We start from the raw sequence: 21690 nt of genomic DNA on the forward strand, positions 1-21690 counted from the left end.
AAACCCCCCGGCAAGAAAATGTGTGAAACATTTAACAAGTGAAATGTATTTGTTTTAAATCTGAGAGAGTCTCCTTCCAGAAGAGACCCTCTTTTAAATAAAGGATTTGTCTCAATCAGTTAAATGTAGCATTAAAATTAAACCACAAAAACACTTACGTTACGGGTTTGAATTAAACCAACAAAACTGTCCTTAACTCACCTTGCTCTGCCAGTGGCTAAGGACAGGATAATAATAAAGTACCATGCTGAAGAACTGTGTAATACATGGACACAGTAAGCTAATTATAGCTGCACTGAATCAGTCACACTCCAGAAGGCTGGCCTTCTAATCGTGCTTTCACTTTACTTCATCATCTATTGTGCTGTGTATGACCATAAATAACATGCTAAGCAACAGTTTAATGCCATTAATAGTTTTGATTGGTCCTTCCTCCAAGAACTTCCCATCCATGACGTAAACAATCAAATTGCTGAATCTTTGGCGGTGTGACTTTTTGTAAAACTTCTCACCCTATTGCAGAAACGATCCCTATGAAGTTTTCCATACTTCCATGGAACTTACCCATTTTTTCCAAGGTGGATTGGAGACATTATTCCATCTTTGAAATTTTGCAAAAATAAAACAGAACTACTTAGAAAGCTTGACCTACGCAAAGGATCAGAGTTTGACTTTTAAGCTTCTGACTAGCAGGAACCAGGAATGCTGCAAAAGCAGCACCTTTAACCCCTGGCGGGAAGGAACCCTCCTTCTCTTCAGCACCCCCTGCCAGGACTGGTTCTTACAGATACCAACAGATCATGAGTTTCTCCTCATCTAGACCCCTACACGAAGTGTCCAGATTTTCAAAAGTGCTCAGCACCCAGCAGCTTACACTGGTCTAACTAATGCATTTATTCCCCCAACCCTCACCCAGGTTTAATACAGCACTGAAATTTCCCACAGCTGATTTAGAAGTTGTATATTACAGTTGACTTGCCTTTTCTTCTAGATTTCCCAAGGTAATCACTCAGCACAACAAGGACATCAAGATATGCAGCTCTGGTCACCAAACAAGGATTTTGCCTAAAAAACAAATTGTTGACAGAAAGTAAATTCCTCATAAAATTCCCGCTCTGCTCAGACAGACACTGAAATTGTAACATAGAATCATAGAGCCAGAAGGGATCCTTGAGAAGTCATCAAGCCCAGCCCCCTGTGTTGTGGCAGGACTAAGTTAACCTAGATCATCCCTGACAGGTGTCTGTCCAACCTGTTTAAAAATCTTCCAATGATGGGGATTCCACAACCTCTCTTGGAAGCCTATTCCAAAGCTTAACCATCCTTATAATTGGAAAGTTTTTTCTAATAGCTAACATAAATTTCCCTTGCCACAGGTTAAGCCCATTTCTTCTTGTCCTACATTCAGTGGACACGCAGAACAATTGATCACAGTCCCCTTCATAACAGCCCTTAACATATTTGAAGACTATTAGCAGGGCCCCCCTATAATCTTCTTTTATCAAGGCTAAACATGCCCAATTTTTTTTAACCTTTCCTCATAGATCAGGTTTTCCACACCTTTCATAATTGTTGTTGATCTCCTCTGGACTCTGCAATTTGTCCACATCTTTCCTAAAATGTAGTGTGCAGAACTGTACACTCCTAGTAATACACCCCAGAACGATAGCTTTTTCACAGCTGCATCATATTTTTGACTCGCATTCAATTTATGATGCACTAGAACTCCCAGATCCTTTTCAGCAGTACTGCCACTTACCCTGTTATTACCCATTTTGTAGGTGTGCATCTGATTTTTCATTCCTAAGTGAAGTACTTTGCACTTGTCCTTACTGAATTTCATCTTGTTGAATTCAGACCAATTCTCCAATTTGTCAAGGTCCTTTTGAATTCTAATCCTGTCCTCCAAAGTGCTTGCAAACCCTCCCATCTTCATGTTGTCTGCAAATGTTATAAGCATACTCTCCACTCCATTATCAAATTCATTACTGAAAATATTGACTGACCCCTGCAAGACCTTATTAGATATGCCCTACTAGTTTGACAGCAAACTACTGATAACTATTCTTTGAGAATGGTCTTTCAACCAGTTGTGCACCCACCTATGTAGTAATTTCATCTAGACTATATTTCCCTAGTTTGCTTGTGGGAATGTCTCAAAAGTCTAACTAAAAGCAAGATTATATCACATCTACTGCTTCCCCCCCATCCACTAGGCCAGTAACCCTGTCAAAGAAGGAAACTAAGTTGATCTCACATGATTTGTTTTTGACAAATCCATTACGGCTATTACTTAGAACCCTATTATCCTTCAAGTGCTTACAAACTGACTGTTGAATAATTTGTTCCAGTATCTTCCCAGGTATCAAAATTAGGCTGACTGGTCTATAATTTCCCAGGTCCTCTTTGTTCCCCTTTTTAAATACAGGTACTATGTTTGCCCTTCTCCAGTCTTCTGTGACCTCACCTGTCCTCCAGATGTTCTCAAAGATAATTGCTAAAGGTTCTGAAATTGCTTCAGCTAATTTCTTAAATACCCTAGTGAAGACTGAGGTGTTTTGTTTCAGCCTTCTGGATGTCATTAGTTATTAATTCTCCTTCTCTGGTAAGTAAAGGACCTACACTTCCCTTCATCTTTCTCTTGCTTCTCACGTATTTAAAGAACCTTCTCTTACTGACTTTTATGTCCCTTGCTAGGTGTAACTCATTTTGTGCCTCAGCCTTTCTAATTTTGTCCCTACATGCTGTTGCTACTTCTTTTGAAGTCCTCCTTAGCAAATTGTCCATGTATCCTTTTTTCGTAGGATTCCTTTTTGATTTTCAGGTAATTAAAGAGCTCCTGACGGAGCCATACTTGTATCTTACTATTCTTCCTGTCTTTCCTTTGCATCAGAATAGTTTGCAATTGTTACTGTATTACTGTAAACATAAAGAAACTAGCTGAGTTAGAAACTGGAATATCTTAAATGTATTGTGTCTAATTAGTACAGATCTATTGCTTGTACTAGACCTCATATGCAAAAGAATAGGCCAATGACCCAGAGATCTACATTCTGACTGAGTGACAGCCCTTCTAATGGAATGAAAAATGTCTCCTTCCATTATGTTCCCATCAGCAATAAATGTCTTAATACACATTTCTATATTATTTTAAAGTAGCTTATTTGGGAGAGTCAGTTCACATAAGTGTCTCATCAACATGTCAATTGACAAATCTGCTTATTTTGTTATTGTTTATGTATTTAATTAACTAAAAACAAAAACAAGAGTCTAGAATTCCTCTCCCCCTTGCTCCCCCCCCCCCAATCTTTTCCCTTTGAGTACATCAAGGGCAGCCCCCATCACAAATTAACTGCTATATCTTTTGTTAGGCACAGCTACATTTCTGCTTTGGTTTAGAACAAGTTAGCATGAGTTCTGAATTCAGAGTCTGTTTTATGCACCCAAAATTTAATTTGGGGGGTTTCAGTTGTGTAGCATCAGTCAACTGTAAACCACTTTCTGCTACATTTGATCAAACCACAAGTAATTAAAATCACCTGGACAATATGGAAGTTAATTCAGGCATATTTCTTCATTTTTCTCTGTATCACTATCACTGTATGTTTCGTCCAGAATACCCTTCGCTAGGGCATAACTTACCGAATGAAAGAAACCCAGTACAATACAAACATAAATGGATATGGTGAGTGGGACAAATATTTTAAAAAAACTGTAGGAGAGACAAACAAGTGCAAGTTTTAGCTGTGACTAATACTTATGGCACTACAAAATTCATGGCCGTGAAAAATACATCATGGGCCATTAAATCTGATCTCCCCTATGAAATCTGGCCCCCAGCCAGGGGCTCCTACCCTGCGCAAGGCTCCAGCTGTTAGTCCTGGCCAGGGATGAGACTTCCTCTTCCCTACAGGGGCCACTCCAGGGTGGGTCAGACCCATTTCTGAGAATCTCAGGAAGCTGCAATGGCTCTAGCTGTCACACCCCCACCTCCCTTGCAGGCAAGCTGCAGCTCCAGCTGTCGTCCCCTGCACGGGGAGGCTGTGGCTCCAGCTGTCATTCCTCTACTCAGGTGGGAAACTGCCAGGAAAACCAGACATATGGTAATCCACCCCACCATACACTGTGACCCTCACTTCTGCGCTGCTGCTGGCAGTGGCGCTGGCTTTAGAGCTGGGCGCCTGGCCAGCATCCTTCCTCTCTGCCTGCCCAGCTCTAAAGGCAACAGGGCAGAAATAAGGGTGACAATCCTACAACCCCCCTACAATAGCCTTGTGACCCCTACACTCTGACAGCCCTTTGGGTCGGGACCCCCATGGTTACAACACTGTGAAAATTCAGATGTAAACATCTGAAAATGTGAAACTGACTAATTTTAAAATCCACTGGCTGTGAAACTGATCAAATGGACTGTGAATTTGGTAGGGCCCGACTAATACTCAATGTTCAATATTTCATTTTAATTTTAGTTTCTGAAGTTTGTTTTGCATGCTTATTTTTAAGCTAGAAATTCACTCAAGAATTTAATTACAGTATATTTCAAGAAACAGTGTCAACTTTACAACTCCTTTAAAATTCTGGAAAAAAACACTGGAACATTTTTGCAAGTTTACAGAGAATATACACAACCATGACATGAAAATGAAAAGTTTGCTTTAGGTCTTTGGATAAAAGTTTTGCAGCTGTATTGGACTATAGAAGAGGCAGTCCGTCATGGCAATGGAAAACCCAGCTGTTATAACACATCCCTGGAGAGGAAAACTTGGTTATAAACAAACATACACTTACCTTTCTGGCCTGTAACTTTTCCATGCTACATATATTATTCCTATGCAGAGATATAAGGTATTATACATTTTTCAAAATTGCTGGCTGAATGAAAGAAGGAAAAATTCCTAGTCCTTTTCTTTCTAGTGGACCCAATGCGAATATTCAGGGGCTATTTTCCCCTTAAATTAATCTTCCCATTCAAATAAAAAAGAGATATAAAGCCTCTTCTAAATGACTAGCAAGAGATGCAACAAGAAGTATGTGGTTGTCACCCTCTGTTCTGTATTCCACTTGTATCATCACTATTACAATAAGCCAAGCCTCTACCAGTTGAAGGACTGGAGTCTCAACATGTTTCAAAATCTGGGTCAGCTCTGAAAAGCCTGATATTTAAAAGTAAAGATCGCTCCCAACTTTGGACTGTCATAGCTCAAGAACTGCAGCTTTGAAAATCAAGATCCATTTCCTGCCTGTGGTAAGAATATCATGTATTTCTCTTTAGTAACTTGAAATATATAAGGACTGGGCACAATTTTTCAGACAAATAATTTATTCACTGAAAAACTGAGGGTTTGTTGACCCAAAAGTATTCACAAATTTAACATGAAGTTGACAAATAATTTCAGCCAAAAAAAAAAAAAAAAGTGGTGGAGTAAGAAAAGCAGTGGCAGTGGTGACCTCCCTTCTAACTTTTAGCCCAGTGGTTAGGGCACTTGTCTGGAATGAGGAAGACCTGAGTTCAGTTCTACCTGACATGGAAATGGGATTTGAACTTGAGTCTCACACAGTACAGAAGAGTGCCCTCGCCACTGGACTCTAGGATACTCTACAGCATCTCTCTCTTTCTCTCCCGTTGAAGTTATTCGGCTGTGTATAAATAATTAAATAAGGGGATTTGAATGAGGGTCTCCCATCTCCAAGGTGAGTACCCAAACCACAAGGCTATAAAGTCAGTCTCACTCTCTGGCCCAAAGACTCTCCTGCGATGAATGACACCCAAGTTCAAATCCCTTCTCTCACATCAGGCAGAGGAGGAATTGAACCTGGGTCTTCCACATCCCAGGTGAGTGCTCTGATTACTGGGAGGCACTGACAGCGTCCCTTTTTGTTAGAGGCATAATGATATTTTATTACAATTAGTTTTCTTTAAGAAAATAAACCCACAGAATGGAAAGACGGGTTTGAAATGGCCACACAAACCCCAAACGCTTTTAGTCACTAAGTTTTAACTTAGGCCATGGTACTTTTGAGTTGTGTCCAAAGGTGTTGGCTCTCACTACACCTAAAGAGAGTCCCGAACGTGTTACACTTTGTCAGATCATAAGTGATCCAAACACAGTAAATGCTGTGTTGTTCTATGGAGACATTAATTGGCAAGTCAATACAATGCTTTAGAACATGTCAGCAGTGTAAAGCCAGTATGATTTTCCTAGCTATATATTTATGAGTAGGTTTTACAATTTGTAATACAAGTACAGTCCATGTATAGAAACTCATGAATAATTATACATCTTTCACAACATGGATATTTTATCCATGTGAGCCAGAAAAGTGAAATAGTGCAGAGAAACCAAAACACACTGCAGTGTTAGAGTGCAAAGATCTGCACCCAGCAAAGATGCATATCATTAAGAACAATGCCCAGAGGATGCCATTATTGTTTCAATATGGCTATGCCTATTTTAAAAAGTTGTAAAAAAATAGCTGCTATACACATGGACTAAGAAAAGTCCAAATATTTACACAGCCAAGTTTCAGTTCTTGGCATTGTGTCAGTGTTCTCAATTTTCACACACTAGTTTGGCAGAAACTAGGAGCCTTTCAGAGACAGCATGCTCAATGCATGGGGAAAGAGAATGACTCAACAGTGAGCCTCCAGAACACATTAAGAAGCAAAATGTTGGGCTCAAAATAGTCCCATCCAGTTATCTGGAGAGAAGAGGACAATGGCTGGGAGACAGCTGAATTAAAACGGTGTAGATGATGGGCATACAGAGTTCCGACTGGACCACAGAGAACCTTATGGGAGCTAAAACTGCCCCCAGACTCCCACTTTTTATACAACGTTTTGACCCAAAGAAAATGTTCAGTTTCTATTCCATCTCTCTGAAAGACTGGCTGACATAACCTTTACGGAAAAAGTGACAGCAGCACCACAGCATCATATAAGCTTGTGTGTATGTCTTCTGATTTAGAAATGGTGCTTTCTTAGCTTTGGATTAGCCAAATGTTTGGTGTTGGCTTGTTTCAGTGCTTTGGACATGTGAGTGAAATTCCTAGCAAAATATGCAAGTTGGACACAGCAGAAAATCCAGTTTTCCAAAAGTGAACAATTCCACTATTGCTCCAGCTGTTACAAAAACTCTCAGTGTTGAACTCAATGCTGAAACTGACTTTATGTCACAGCACCCAATAGCTGGACGGCCGATCCTGAAATATTTCAGTTATGTGCATCTGGTATAATTTAAAATCATGTCTCACACAGATTCCTATAGAAACTGTGCTCTTACATTTTATTTTACTATTCATATAAAAACGTTTCATACCCTTTCCATGACAAAGGTAGTTATCTAAAGGTGCCCTGGTAAATAAGCCGAGCAGAAAACTTGTCTCCAGCCAGAAATCGTAGCAGTAGCAAGGATGTGAGTTATAAGCATTCAAAACAGCGCTCCTCATTTTTGTCCACAGACAAATGGCCAAAATTTAGGTCACCTTCCTCTCCATCTGAAAATTTATGAAAAAAAAATACATTATGCATCCAGTCTGGATGACTAATCAGATCAAACTATGGAAAAGGAAGTAGGCTGTTCATAAAAAAAATACACAGGACTTCGGCTTGACGGGATTTTTATATCTGAGGGAGGGAAAATGTGGTTTCCTAACAGTTCCATGTGGTGCCTTTGTGTCACTTCCTGCTTCTCCTAGGGTTCCAGAATTTCTGGGACTAGTCAGATACAACTTCTGTATGTGATATGCTAGCTGGAAACTAATTCCAAAATGCGTAGCTTTGTGTGATGCCCTGTTGGTCTGTTAGCTGCCCATGTGGGAGATACATGCAACTCATAGGCTGTCAGTGACGCTGATTTCACCATGAGCCAATGTAGTTTAGTATTTCAACAAGCCAGTTTGAAGTTAGCCCAAGTGATATCTTGAGAATTGGACTCACCCTTCTCCCCCCAGTGCCAGTAAACACCTACACAGGATGCCTGCTACAAGCCAAGAGATATTGTGGGGCTTTCTGAAGGAAGAAGGCGGGAGAGTAGGTGTGTCTGGAGGCCTCTAGAAACTACTTAAGTGTAGGGATCAACAGATAATCACTCAAGGCCTTGTAAGAATATTCTTTTAATTTGATGAGGAAGATGAGACAGTCCCATAAAAGTCCCCCTAGCTCACCATGGAATTTCATAGGTTTTGGGGCTTAGGATGACTGAAAGGAACGAAACAGGAAGTGTGAAGAAATAGTGAGGTTTGTATTAGGCCCTCAGCTGCATTATTTCGTTTTGAAAGCACTAGCAAGCTCAAGTTTGACATTGTTTTCTGGCTGGGAAAGCGTTTCCTGACAAATGAAATTTCATCTTTGTATCTGGAGTTGAATTCTGGATCAGAGACTTGAAAGAAAATCACAGACATCAGCCTCCATACCAAACACAAACATTCACTAACTCTGAGTTAGACCTTACCAATAAGACTTAACTGACTGGCCAATTTTATATCATTAAGGTTGAACAAATCACTGGGGAAACAGTAACCTGAGACTTGGTTGTAGTTACATTTTTAATTCTGGTACATGAATATAATATTAGGAAGAGTTGAAGTCACTGGCAAAAAAAGAAACCTTTCCTGAGTTCCTAGAATCCGGGGAAAATTTTAAGAGAAAATGTTAATAAAACTAAATATTCCCTTTATCTTTATGTGCTCACATTCAGATTTCTATGAACAGGTCTAAAGTCAGCAGTTATATAGTAATATATCATTGGGATAACAATAAGTGATTTGTTTAAAGCAAGAAACTGATTGGTATGTGAATCAGGAAATGTATCCTTCACAAGATATGCCCCCCTCTGCGAATGTAAATCTGAATTGCCAGGTTCAGAATCTTAATGTGCAATAGTGCATTTTGATCCAGCTGGCTTTGGAATGCATAATAATGTTGGAACCCCTTTGATTTTTGTTCTACCTTTACCTCCCCTAAGCAGTAGTGATTGTGGACTAGGTTTATATAAGATGAAATTAATCTTAGTCTCTCTCAGTTTGGAGCTCTGTAAATATTTTTTTAAACAAAGTTTGCTTCACCTTTTATAGTAAAGTCATGTTCAAAATGAGGCAGTCATTGGCTGGCTTATTCTGGCCTGCAAAAGCCAACACCAAATGAATAGGCATTTATTGGAAGAAACTAGCAGTATTTAGCCAAGCACATTCCATGCTCACTGGACCAGGTGTATAATTGTATCAACTGTACCTGGCTTAACTGCTGAAACTAGACATCTGTTGTATTACTGATTTATTTCTTTTTTTAAAGAAGATATGAATGAGTTAAAAGCCAGGGTATTCTCTTTGTGGATTCCTTTGGAAGAGAGTAAAGAAATGAAAAACTCGATCCTTTGGCCTCATTTCTGTCAGAGCAAGGAGGAAGGATTTGAACCAATGCAGTACTGTGCATAATCCCTTCTCCACCTATAATCTCCTCTGCACAAAACTCAGCAGAAGAAACCCTTAAATCCAATCTATATTCATTTGGGAAATGCGACCCTATGTAGTATTCATCACCATGCAAACCATAGGGCTTTCCCTTCTCAAGCTATTAATGCAGAAACTATTTATATAGCGTCGCTATTAGTACGATCTTTTGTGGTCTCCACTCCTGACCTCCAATGAAGCAATTCAAAGGAAACTCTGCAAGAGGATATTCATGCAGTTTCCTGGTCATAGGATTCCCTATAGAACAGCATAAACTGACCTTATATTAACAAATGTTTTCATTTCATATTTAAATAATGCACACAAGGGTTCCTGCATATAATGTTGAAAATGGTTTGTATTAATTTATAATACATTAATTTTGAACTTTTTTCCTCTCACTGAAATTAGATATTTTCAAAATCAGTAATTTGCTTTGCACTTGCTATTTTTGCTCACTGCGAAGTAACTTTTCCAATAATAATGAGCAGAACAGGAACTATAACAGTACATTAATTCTCATATTTTCTAAATATCTAATTTAGTTAAAATGGAGTAAAAGTATTTTTTCTAATCAAACGCAGAGGACAGATATTTTAGCAATTTCATATACGAGTAGGTGGCCAATATCTATAAATAAAACAGCTGTGTGTATAAAATTTAAACTCGGCTTTCATGAGACCGTAAGTTTACTGGTAGATCTCAGTGATATTTTAAAAACTGGGATAAAAGCTTTCAAATTGCTTTATAGGGCTTTGAAGGCTTGATTCTTATGGGTCAAATTACATATTAACTTAAAAACTGGAACCACTGATGCCAAGAGGGGCACAAAATATTCTGAATAGCAATCTAATCTTATTATTGTAAACTCTGAACTCCTTTCTGTTTCTTCATGGTTTGTTACTTTCACTTGTTACCTCTTGTGATTTGTCCCTGTCCTGCTCATGCTTCCCTCCCAGAAATAAGAAGCCTTCAAAAAACATATAAATTCCTCTAAAAAAGCTTCTTTCTCCTCTTTAAGAGCAATCAGGCATCCAATTTCCCCTTGAGGAATAATGTTTAAGGCAAAGGTATTTTCCTTTTACTGAGTCCCTGGTATACGTTATTGATAATAGGATCAGTTAGGCTGGCCACAGGGACTCCTAGTGGCCTGGTCATCTTATATTCATTTCTCTCTGTTCCAGTGTGAACAAGCTGGTAGTTGATTAGAATTTCTTCAATGCTGGCAAGGACAAAGGCCTTGAAACATTTTAGACAACCACCTCTCAATAGGTCAGATCAACAATCAAAGCTTAAAAGAAGGCTGGAAAGTCTTTTTCTTCAAATCTTAGAGTGTGTTCTACAACATTTGTTTCTATCTCGCAGGAAAAAAACTAAGTAATCTTATAAGGATGGGGAGATGTGCAGAGTGGCCACCTGGCAAGCCTCACGTTCTTTAACTAGACACTGCAAAGTAGGTGTGGCGTCTTCAGAGGCTGCGTTTGATTTCTGGGTTCTTCAAAATGCCATTTTCCATTACCTTATCTTCTCCCTCCCTTCTCTTTCCTACCACACCCCAATGCAAACTCAGGTGGGTAGCTGCTACTTCCCAAAAGTGTGTGTGTGAGAACACACAATCTGAATTAACCACAAAGGTCTGCTCATAAGAGGAAAATCCTCTGCTCTGGGTTTATTCCCACTCACGTTAATTGGGGGACGTTAACTGTTTTCTATGTTAACTGTTTACAATGCGTTTGAACTCTGGAAGTTGCTGGTCGGAGAACTATGACACTGTCCAGGCTTATATAGGCGAACTCTATCTAGCAGCTGCTCTTACCGCATTAGTCAGCATGGTTAACCCCAACAATCACTCTCTGGCCAGAGTTTTATTCTATTATGAGAACACATGGCTATGGTAAATTCACATAGTCTATTCCTATTCATATGCGAAATGCACAACGCAAGTTTGTGCACTCTAAAGTAACTAACTACCTACACAGGCTGTAAACACAGATTTGTGCCCAATATAATTCATTCAGACAGAGGTATAGGGTTTAATTCATTGTTCCTGCTTTATTCCCCTACCTACAGCTTTAAAAATTGACTAAGGGATTGGCTTCTGAATGAAGTGAATATAAAACGGTGGCCAAAATTTTGCAGCCTACATAGAATCCTTTTCCCTTTCCTCCCCCCGGTACTTTGTCAAATTAGCCCAAGATACACTTGAGTGGCTAGAGTAAGGGAAACCAGGTCTAGCAAGTCTCACACAGGCCTTTCTGAGAGGGGCAATACATAAACGCCTAGTGGAGAATTAGAATAACAATTAATCTTATGTCTCATTTGACCCAAGTCAGATTTTCATTTCACCATCCAGAGGTCACCTATTGATTCACTGAACTACCTAGTCCTCCCCCCAACCTTTCATGAAGAAGTAACTGTTACTGGAATTTTAAATATTTTCAGGAGTTTGGAGAGATGTCCAAAATTCCTGGCACAAACATTTCCTACCTGCTTAAACTTTAAGATAGCCTCTTAGAAAAACTACACATACATTTTGCACAACAGAAAAAAGCGTGTGAAAGACAGTGCTCAGAAACAACTATATATTATATTTAAAGCTCCACTTTAAATTCAGTCAGGTTGTAGAAGATAAATTGGTCTGCTGTAATTTCATTTAATCCCCAGTCCTTTTTTGATTTTTAACCTATTTTCTCCTCCCGTAATTGAAATGATAAACAAAATGGTGGTTGTTCTAACAGTCTGGCTAACATATTGGATGCTACTGGTAATGCCTTTGTAAAAAATCCTGCATTACTTAACTTAGACAACCCTGCTGAACCAACCAGAGTTTTGCCTGTGGACTAAGTTGTGACCTAGTTCCTCGTATAGCTGCACTGACACACGTAAGTGACAAATCTGTTGTGTGCAAGTAAGGCAGGATTTGGCCCTTAAAAGAGTTGCTTTTGTTATTCTGTGCATTTTAAGAGATACTCCAGCTCCTGCCTACAGTATATTGGATATTTTTTCTCCCTGTAAAATGGCATTAGATCACTAACAAAAAAAGATACATTTTATGTAGGAAAAGCAGAAAATGGTTTAAAAAAAAGGTAGAAATTTCAGGGAACTTTATCATTGTGAAATTGAAGATTAAGGGGATGTGGCAGATTGGCAGCTGCTCTGTAATTTATGAACAGTTTTTGTTGGCATGGTTATTGGGGTGTTTTCTGTATGACTATGTTGATTTAACTCAACAGGTGTCTGTCTGGAAAAACAGGCAGGAAAGAAAATAATAGCTCAAGATAAACCACCTCTCAGCAAACACTTGAGAACTGTTAAGAGACAATGCCAGAACTATTAGCTTTCATGATTTTGCCTCCTCTGCAGCCAACCAGCAAAAGTATTTTGGACCAGGCCAGGAAAGGCCCATGAATACAGAAGAACAGTTTGCCAGAAACTTGGAATGGGCAACAGGGGATGGATCATTTGATGATTACCTGTTCTGTTCATTCCTTCTGAAGCACCTGGCATTGGCCACTGTGGAAATACAGGATACTGGGCTAGATGGACCTTTGGTCTGACCCAGTATAGCTGTACTTATGTTCTCTGGGAGGATTAAAAGGGATCCTCTCTCTAGGGCATAGTTTTTTGGGGAGTTAGAGTGAGACACATGGACCTGCTGAGAGCATCTGAAGAAGTTAGGCCTACCTAGGTTATCATCAGGGGAAGATAAGCCTTTAGGCAAGACAGAGATGCATATAGACTAGTAGTTGTTTTTAAATCCTTTTTTCTCTAATGCTTTGTTCCTACTGCTAAAACAAACAATACTTTGGTTTAAGAAGGCTGTCCGGTCACTATACTTACCACTGGTCACAAACTTTCAAAGCAAACAACTGCAGGTGCCCAAACTTGGTCAGACATACAAGGTAAGAATGGAGGATACACAGGGTACTGTAGCACAGGGCTGAGTCTAAAAGTGGGAGAACAACAGAATTCCATCCAGAAGAGGTATAGGCACAAAGCCTGACACTTGAGGTAGCACTCTCAGAGAGTCCAGAAAGGTGACAGAGGCTTCCTGTAACCACTACAGCAGACAATCCACATACTATATAATTGGTTTTGGCTTCATTTGTCAGTTGGCTTTTAATTTTTAAGAACAGAGCCAGTAAAAATTTGCAAATATTTCTGGCAAATTCTGGCAAGATTTTTACCCTCAAATGTTGAAAATATTTTAATAAATTCTTAGATTTTAAGACCAGAAGGGGCCATTAAATCACTTCGCCTGACTTCCTGTATACCACAGAATTTCATCCAGTTACTCCTCTACTGAGTTACTCCAGTAATTTGTTCAAGTAAAGCATAGGCTACGGCACAGGAATTTCCTTGATACAGTCAATCTGTTCATGAGCTTGGATACGGGAAAGAAATTGCATTGATATCATTAGTTGACAATAAAATATTCCTGCTGATCCTTTTACAGCTGTCAAAGCATAAGGAGGTTAAGTTGATGAATCTGCACACTCTAACAGAGTTGGCCAGAGCCATTCTTGTGTTGCTCTGTTCCTATCATCCTGTCCAGAAACATTCACAAGTAGGGTGTGTGGCAGTTACTAGACATGCTCAGCAGTAGTTATGGCAACTGTACAGAAAGTTTCCATTAAGGGCAAGCACTCTTGCAGGCCTCACACATATTCACTGTCTTAACAGTTGAGCCAACCAGAATGTTGGACGGGGAGGCTTAAAGACAGCCCTGTGGACTCAGCTTCTGATTGATGCAGGCCAAGAGATGGGTCTGCTGTGAGGGCTGAGTCCCACCTTGGATACAGATGAGTGTTACTCCAGCTGTACTTACTAGAGAAGTCCTCAGACAAATGTATTATTTGTTGCAATGTATTTTATGAACCTACAGGGAGAGTTGGGAGAGGAGCATTTGCCACTCCTAGAGGCTAAGCCATTTACATTTGGCTATTAGCTAACTGCTAACTGTATATAAGAAATACCAGTAGATTTACTATCTATCTAATAGCTTTCTTTAAAAGTTATTCATAAGCATTCCAGACACTGTTCACAATTTTTTTGTATATTAAATATTTGTTTAACAAAATTGAGTGGTACTCTCTCCCTGCAGCTGACTGGGAGATGTTATCAATATTACATACAGTGTTTTGAATACAATAGCCCTGAAGGTTTAACGCTTTCTGCAAAGAGAGAACTCTGACTTCTGCTTCAGCAAGAGTTGCAGAAAAGGGGAGTGTCACAAAGTTGTACTTAATTTAGACAGTAGTTGGTACATAAATAGCAAATAAGCAGGGACTGCCACTTGGTATATTTACACTGGCAAATTAGAACGGTACTCTAACTGTGCTAGGCACTACAATGTCCACCAACAAGGTAGCTTTATAAATAGTAAAGACAGGACTTAAAAGTGAAACTCACATTGGTTAAGCATGGTGCGGATCTTCCCAAAATGTTCAGCATGACCGTCAAAGACAATGGAGATTTGCATAAATTTAGAAAAACAGAGGCGTGTCAAATTTGCTGTATACTAAAAATTAATTAGAACGGGAAGTTGCTTACCCTTTGTAACTGGAATTCTTTGAGATGTGTGGTCCCTGTCTGTATTCCACTCTGGGTGTGCATACACTCCATGCACTTGAGACTGAAGAATTTTGTAAGCAGCATCTGTTGGTTTGCACCTGCACCTTTAATCTTCTAATGTTCTATGCCAACAGTATAAGGGGTGGCGTGCGGACCGACATGTCTCCAGTTCCTCCTCTTACCACAAATCAGAGATGATCCAAAGCAGAGGGACTGGTGGTAGAATACAGATAGAGACCACACACCTTAAAGAACTTCAGTTATGAAGGGTAACTTTTCTCTCTTCTTTGAGTGCTGGTCCCTATGTGTATTCCACTGTGGGTGATTGTGATAAATGAAGGGGGGTAGCTCCCTTTAATGGACACCCTCCCAGCCAGTTAGCTATAAAATCCTGGTTAGTAGCTGTTCTCTACTTATTTTACCTGTAAAGGGTTAAAAAAAGCCTGTAAGTAAAAGGTGTGGGCACCTGACCGAAAGAGCCAATGGGAGGGCAGTCTGGGCTAAAACTTTTTAGAATTGGGAAAAAACTTTCCCTTTGTCTGTCTGTCTGTTGTTCTTCAGAGAGCGGGGACAGAGCGAAAACAGGGCTGAAGCTAAGCTGTAGAAAGCTGTGAACCAGGTATGAAAATCACCAGATCATACCTAAAAACTACTCAGTTTGAAACCCCAGATGTGTAAGTAGATCAGGAAATGTCTAAAAAGACGCAATTAGGTTTATCTCTTTTATTTCTGTAAGGCTTGTGGACTCCTCTGTGCTAACCCCCAAATGCTTTTGTTTTGCTTGTAACCATTAAGCTGGACCTCAAGAAAATCATTCATGATGCTTAATTATTATATTTGCTCTTTTTAAATCTAGCAATAGCCTAAGTTCCAGATGTATTTTCTTTCTTTTTGTTTTTAATAAAATTTACCTTTTTTAAGAACAGGATTGGGTTTTTGTGTCCTAAAAGGTTTGTGCATAGATTGTTTAATTAGCTGGTGGCAACAGCTGTTTTCCTTTGTTTTCTTTCTCAGCTCTTCCCCGGAGGGGGTGTGTGAAAAGGCTTGAGGGTACCCCACAGGGAGGAATTCCCAAGTGTGCCTTCCCGGGTCAAAAGGGGGTTTTTTGGATTTGGGTGGTGGCAGCATCTACCCATCCAACGTCAGAGAGAAGCTGTAACCTTGGGAGTTTAATACCAGCCTGGAGTGGCCAGTATTAATTCTTAGAATCCTTACGGGCCCCCACCTTCTGCACTCGAAGTGCCAGAGCGGGGAATCAGCCCCGACGGTGATTGACCAGGAATATTTCGAGAGGAGTGCAAGCTCTGGGAGGGAGTTTGGGTGCAGGAGGGGGCTCCAGACTCCAGGGGCAGAGTGTTGGGGTGCAGGAGGGGGTACAGGATGCTGGGAGAGAGTTTGGGTGCAGGATGGGGCTCTGGGCTGGGGCAGAGTGTTGGGGTGCAGGAGGGGGTGTGGATGCTGGCTCTGGGAAGGGGTTCAGGGCTGGTTTGGGGTACTGGCTCTGGGAGGCGGCTCAGGGCTGGGGGTGTAGAAGGGGGTATGGGGTGCTGGCTCCAGGAGGGGGCTCAGGGCTGGGAGTTGGGGTGCGGCCTCCCCCCGGGCAGCACTTACCTCCAGAAGCTCCCAGTCAGCGGCGCAGAGTGGCTGCCACTAAGGCAGGTTCCCTGCCTACCTCGCCCCCACACCACTCCTGGAAAGGGCCAACAGGCCCCTGTGGCCCCTGGTGAGGGTGGGGGCGGGGGCAGGCAGCATGTGGCTGCGCGCACTGCCCCTCTCTGCGAGCACCACCCCCACAGTTCCCACTGGCCACAGCTCCCCATTCCTGGCCAATCAGAGCTGCAGGGGTGGTGCTTACAGGCAGGAGCAGCGTGCGGAGGGAGACCCCCCACCCCCAGGGCCGTGCTGGTTTCTTCCAGGAGTGGCGTGGGGCCGCGGCAGGCAGGGAGCCTGTCTTAGCGGCAGCCCCACTGCGCCGTCGGAGATTGCGATCAACTGGTTGGTGACCACTGCAATGAAGACAAGTGCAAAGTCCTACACTTAGGAAGGAAAAATCAAATGCACACCTACAAAATGGGAAAAACAGGGTAAGTGTCAGTACTGCTGAAAAGGATCTTGGGGTTATAGTGGATCACAAACTGAATATGAATCAACAATGTGATGCAGTTGTGAAAATAGCTATCATTCTGGGGTGTATTAACAGGAGTGTCATATGTAAGAAACGGAAGGTAATGGTCTCACTCTACTCGGCACTGGTGAGACCTCCGATGGAGTGCTATGTCCAATTCTGGGTGCTACATTTTAGGAAAGATGTGGACAAATTTCAGAAAGTCCAGAGGAGATCAACAAAAATGATAAAAGGTTTAGAAAACCTGAGCATCTTTAGTCTTGAGAAAAGAAGACTGAAAGGAGACCCGAGAACAGTCTTCAAATACGTTCAGGGTTGTTATTAAAGAGGACAGCAATCAATGAAAGCAGAACAAGACAGGGGGTTAATCTGCAGCAAGGGAGATTAAGATTTGATATCAGAAAGTTTATTCTAACTATACGTTTACTTAAGCTCTGGCATAGGCTTCCAAAGGGAGGCTATAGATTCCCAATCACTGGAGCTTTTAAAGAACAGGTTGGACAAACATCTGTCAGGATGGTCAAGGTTTACTTGGTCTGATCTCACCACAGGGGGCTGGATTTGATGACTTCTCAAGGTCCCTTCCAGCTGTAAGTCTATGCACTGATTGCCACCAGCTGAACCCATGTCGAGCTAAGGAAAAGACCAGACATCTTGAGGGTGAGGAGGTAATCCAAAATATCAGGAATACCTGCTATCTCAGAAAAAATATGGTGGTGGTGGGCCCAGATACAGAAATGCTTTCGCTTGGCTAAGTAACGTTTTCAAGTCCTTTCTGCTCTTAGTAAGAATAGTTCGTACAGTTTTGTGACAGAAATATTTTAGACCCAATACCAATCCAAACACCAAGCCCTAAAGAGAAGAGCTTCTGGGTTGGGATGTCTGACTCTGCCATTCTCGAGTCAAGAAATCTGAATAAGGATGAACTCTGATGAGCAGCCAGACTGACATATTCAGGAGACCTGGGAACCAGAACTAGCTGGGCCATTTGGGTATGATGAGAACGGCTCATTCAACAGGACAGAGCATCTTCCACAATATTAGAGGAAGCATCAGGATAGGAAGAAAGGCATAGTTCTAACAGTCTCTCTAAGGAAGTAGGAGAGCATCACCTCTGGAGAATTGGCCCTGGGCTCCTCTGAAACAGTACATGCTGCATTTTCTGTTTGTCTGAGAAGGAAACAGATCCGGGGCAGGGGGTTCCATACTTAGCGATGACCTGTGTATTCTCACTTGTGATTGGTGGCAAAGTATCTGCTGAGTCTGTCCACTAGTGAATTTTGCGTTCCTGGGAGGTACACTGCTGATAGGGCATTGGATTTTTGATATACCAGTTTCACAGACTGGACATTTCTTTACACAGAGGAATGGATCTCGCTCCTCTCTATTTATGTAGAATATGGCTGTCATATTGTCTGACATTATGAGAACATGGTGAGATTGGATTAACAGTAAAAATACCCTGCAAGATTCTTGATCTGCTCCTCTGAATGCCAGGAAATTTACATGCATTCTGGTTTCCCAAGGTGTCGAAGTGCCCCATGCTGGATGACTGGTCCTGTGAGACCTCCCCATCCTAATAAGGAGGCTTCTGATTATTGTGCTGTCAGGTGCAAGGGATAGAAAAGGATTGTCCATGCATACATGTGAAGGCTCTTTCCACCAAATCAGAGAAACCCTTATCTTGATGGGGATTTTCACCACAGTGTACATGCTGTGTTTGCTCAGTATATGTACGGTTCAAAACCAAGCCTGCAAGCAGCGGAAGTGCAGTCCGGGGAATGGTGAAGCCACATGACCCAGTAGAGTAAGGCAAATACAGAGTGATGTCCGGGGGTTGAGCATAACCCAAAATCTGTCCATAGGGAAAGAAGCCCTTGCTGTGAGTCTGAGGTCGCTCCTATAAAATCTACAGTCTAGGTTGGTATCAGGATAGACTTTTGCATGTTCACAGAGATTCCCAGGGAAGCTGGGAGACAGAGCAGTGACAAGGCCAACGTAATGACTTCTGGACAAGTCCTGCCTGTAAGAAGACAGTCATCTAGATACAGGAAGATGGAAGAACTGCCCGTCTGAATAGTGCTGCTACAACAGAAAACACTTTTATGAAGACCCTGGGTACAGCTGCTAGACCGAATGGGAGTACCCTGTATTGACAGTGGTCAGGACCAACCACAAATCTGAGGAATCTTCCATGGCAAGGGTGAATATCCACATGAAAGTATTTGAAATAAAACCCATTTCCTTGATGCTGAAGTACCACCTGCTCTGTTGCTCCCCACTAGAGGAGGAATTTTACCTCCTGAAAGAGGATCTCCTCATGAGAATGATCCCTGAAAAGCTTCAGGGAAGGGGGTTGTGGTGGGGAGAGAAATTCAGTACTAAAGCCAGAATGGATGATATCCAGCATGCACTTGTCCAGTGTTGCTGTTCTTCAGTAGTGGGAAAATCGTACCAGGCATCCACAAAAGCAGATCTCAGAATCAGGTGGAGATGGCATCAACATTGGTCTGCAGCTCCCCAGCATCCTGTCAAAAATATTTTTTTGGCTGGGGCCAAAAGGCAGCTTCTATTATTTCCTCTTCGGGGATGACGTATATATACTCAGGGAACACAGGTTTGCCTGGAGTCTTTTAGTGAATGCAAAGATTCATCTGTCTTCATCAGAATGGCCATACTGGGTCAGACCAGAGGTCCATCTAGCCCAGTATTCTGTCTTCCAACAGTGGCCAATGCCAGGTGCCCCAGAGGGAATGAACAGAACAGGTAATCTTCAAGTGATCCATCCCCTGTTGCCCATTCCGAGCTTCTAGCAAAACAGGCTAGGGACACCATCCTGAATATCCTGGCTGATAGTCATCTATCCTCCATGAATTTACCCCTAGTTCTTTTTTGAACCCTGTTATAGTCTTCTCAGTACACAGATTGCTTTCATCAAAAGGCAAGTCTTGTCCAGTGTTCCACACCTTCCTGGAGAGCACTAAGAGTGTAGCCAAGATTTCCAATGCCTCACTGTAACAGTTACCATAGATCTCGATGCCGTATCTGCAGAATCGACAGCTGCTTGTAATGAGGTTGTTGCCACTAATCTGCCCTCATCAATAAGGGCTTGAAACTGAGCCCTATCTTCCTGGTGTAACTTGTCTTTAAAGTCAAGGAACTTACCTAAAATAGTTCAAAAAATGTATTTGGCCACAAAGCCTGGTAGTTAGAAATTGAAAATTGGAGGTTGGTGGAATTAAACACCTTTCTTCCCATAAGATCCAAATGCCTGGCTTGCCTATCTACAGGGGTGACCCTTCAGTGCTGTTGTCTGGACCTTTCTGTGGCTGCTTGGATTACAAAGGAGTTCAGGGCAGAGTGGGAGAATTGGGTACCCTCAGTCCTCACAAGGGGGTCCTCACTTGGACAGCTGAGACTTGTATCAGGAGACTCTTGATTCTCTGTCTGGGCTGAACTCTTGGTGGAGGGCAAGACAGTTCCACCAATACATCCAACTCCCCTGAGGAGGAGGAGGAGGTCGGGTCTGGTTCCATAGGTTGTACTGGTACCGAGAAACTGTGGCTAGCGGATGGGATGGAAGATGGGCTTCTCCCTGAGTCCATGATGTCTACAGGTATTGGAATCTCCCTGGTGAGGATCAGCCCCAGCAACTTAAGAGACTGTGAATCCGGGAGGATACGCTGGAGTGGTGTAAGATACTGGAGCCTTCGAAGGATGCTTCTCGTTGTCTTGCACCACTGAAGTTAGTGTAGAGAGACTCCTGGTAATCAGTAGTTTCTTATGGGGCTGTGATAATACCACTTGTGAATGAGTTTCCAACAGCATGGTCCTCGTGGTTACAGATGATTCATGGTCCCTTGTCTACTGGTGCTTTGTCTAAGTTGGTATACCATGGCCTGTGTTGACCACAATGTGGGGATGATACTGAAGGAACCTTGCTTCTATGTGCCTCCTGATCTAAATCTTTCTGTCCTGAGTGCAAAGACTTGCTCAACCTAGACAGAGCTGGGGAGGGACTCCTTCTCTTTGGAGGGATCTGCTTTTATTCTTACTCTTGTGAGAAGGCCCAGACAAATAAATAGTTCTTCATTCTAGCCATTCCGACTCCTGAGTCAAAACAGTGAGTTAGGAGGTGCAATTCTTGATGGTACGCTTTGGGGTGGCGTGGCTACCTGGCTCGGATCTGACTGAGGCCTCATGGCATGTTCCATCAGGTGCTTCCAAAATGCGGTCCTTGCCCCTGCCACATTTGTCTGGGGAAGGAGCGACAGATACCGCACTTAGCAGAGAAATGAGCTTCTCTGAGGCAATAGAGGCAGCACTGATGGTCATTGCTGAGGGCAAAGGAATGAGGGCAAGAGAGACAGTTTTTGAAGCCCTGAAGCCTGGGCATTATCTCAATCCTGTGATGGGGAAATTAGTTTAATCCCCATTCCAGGGAATCCTCCAACTGCTAGCTAAACTAGTAAAACTACTAACAACACTAACTATATATAAAACATTGTAATATTTATGTTGAAGAGGCAGTTTTGGACAATGGA

General features: G+C 41.8%; 1 protein-coding gene across 1 annotated transcript in view; it reads right to left on the reverse strand.

The window, feature by feature from the left end:
• The window catches only part of THADA (THADA armadillo repeat containing), a 307383-nt gene that overhangs the window by 64936 nt on the left and 220757 nt on the right, over positions 1–21690 (reverse strand). Inside the window, exon 31 of the mRNA XM_074949353.1 lies at positions 980–1065. Within this exon, the coding sequence (XP_074805454.1) occupies positions 980–1065 (86 nt within the window). The remainder of the gene's footprint in view (positions 1–979; positions 1066–21690) is intronic.

The sequence above is a fragment of the Natator depressus genome, chromosome 3 (assembly GCF_965152275.1).
Source record: "Natator depressus isolate rNatDep1 chromosome 3, rNatDep2.hap1, whole genome shotgun sequence".
NCBI classification, from domain to species: domain Eukaryota; kingdom Metazoa; phylum Chordata; order Testudines; family Cheloniidae; genus Natator; species Natator depressus.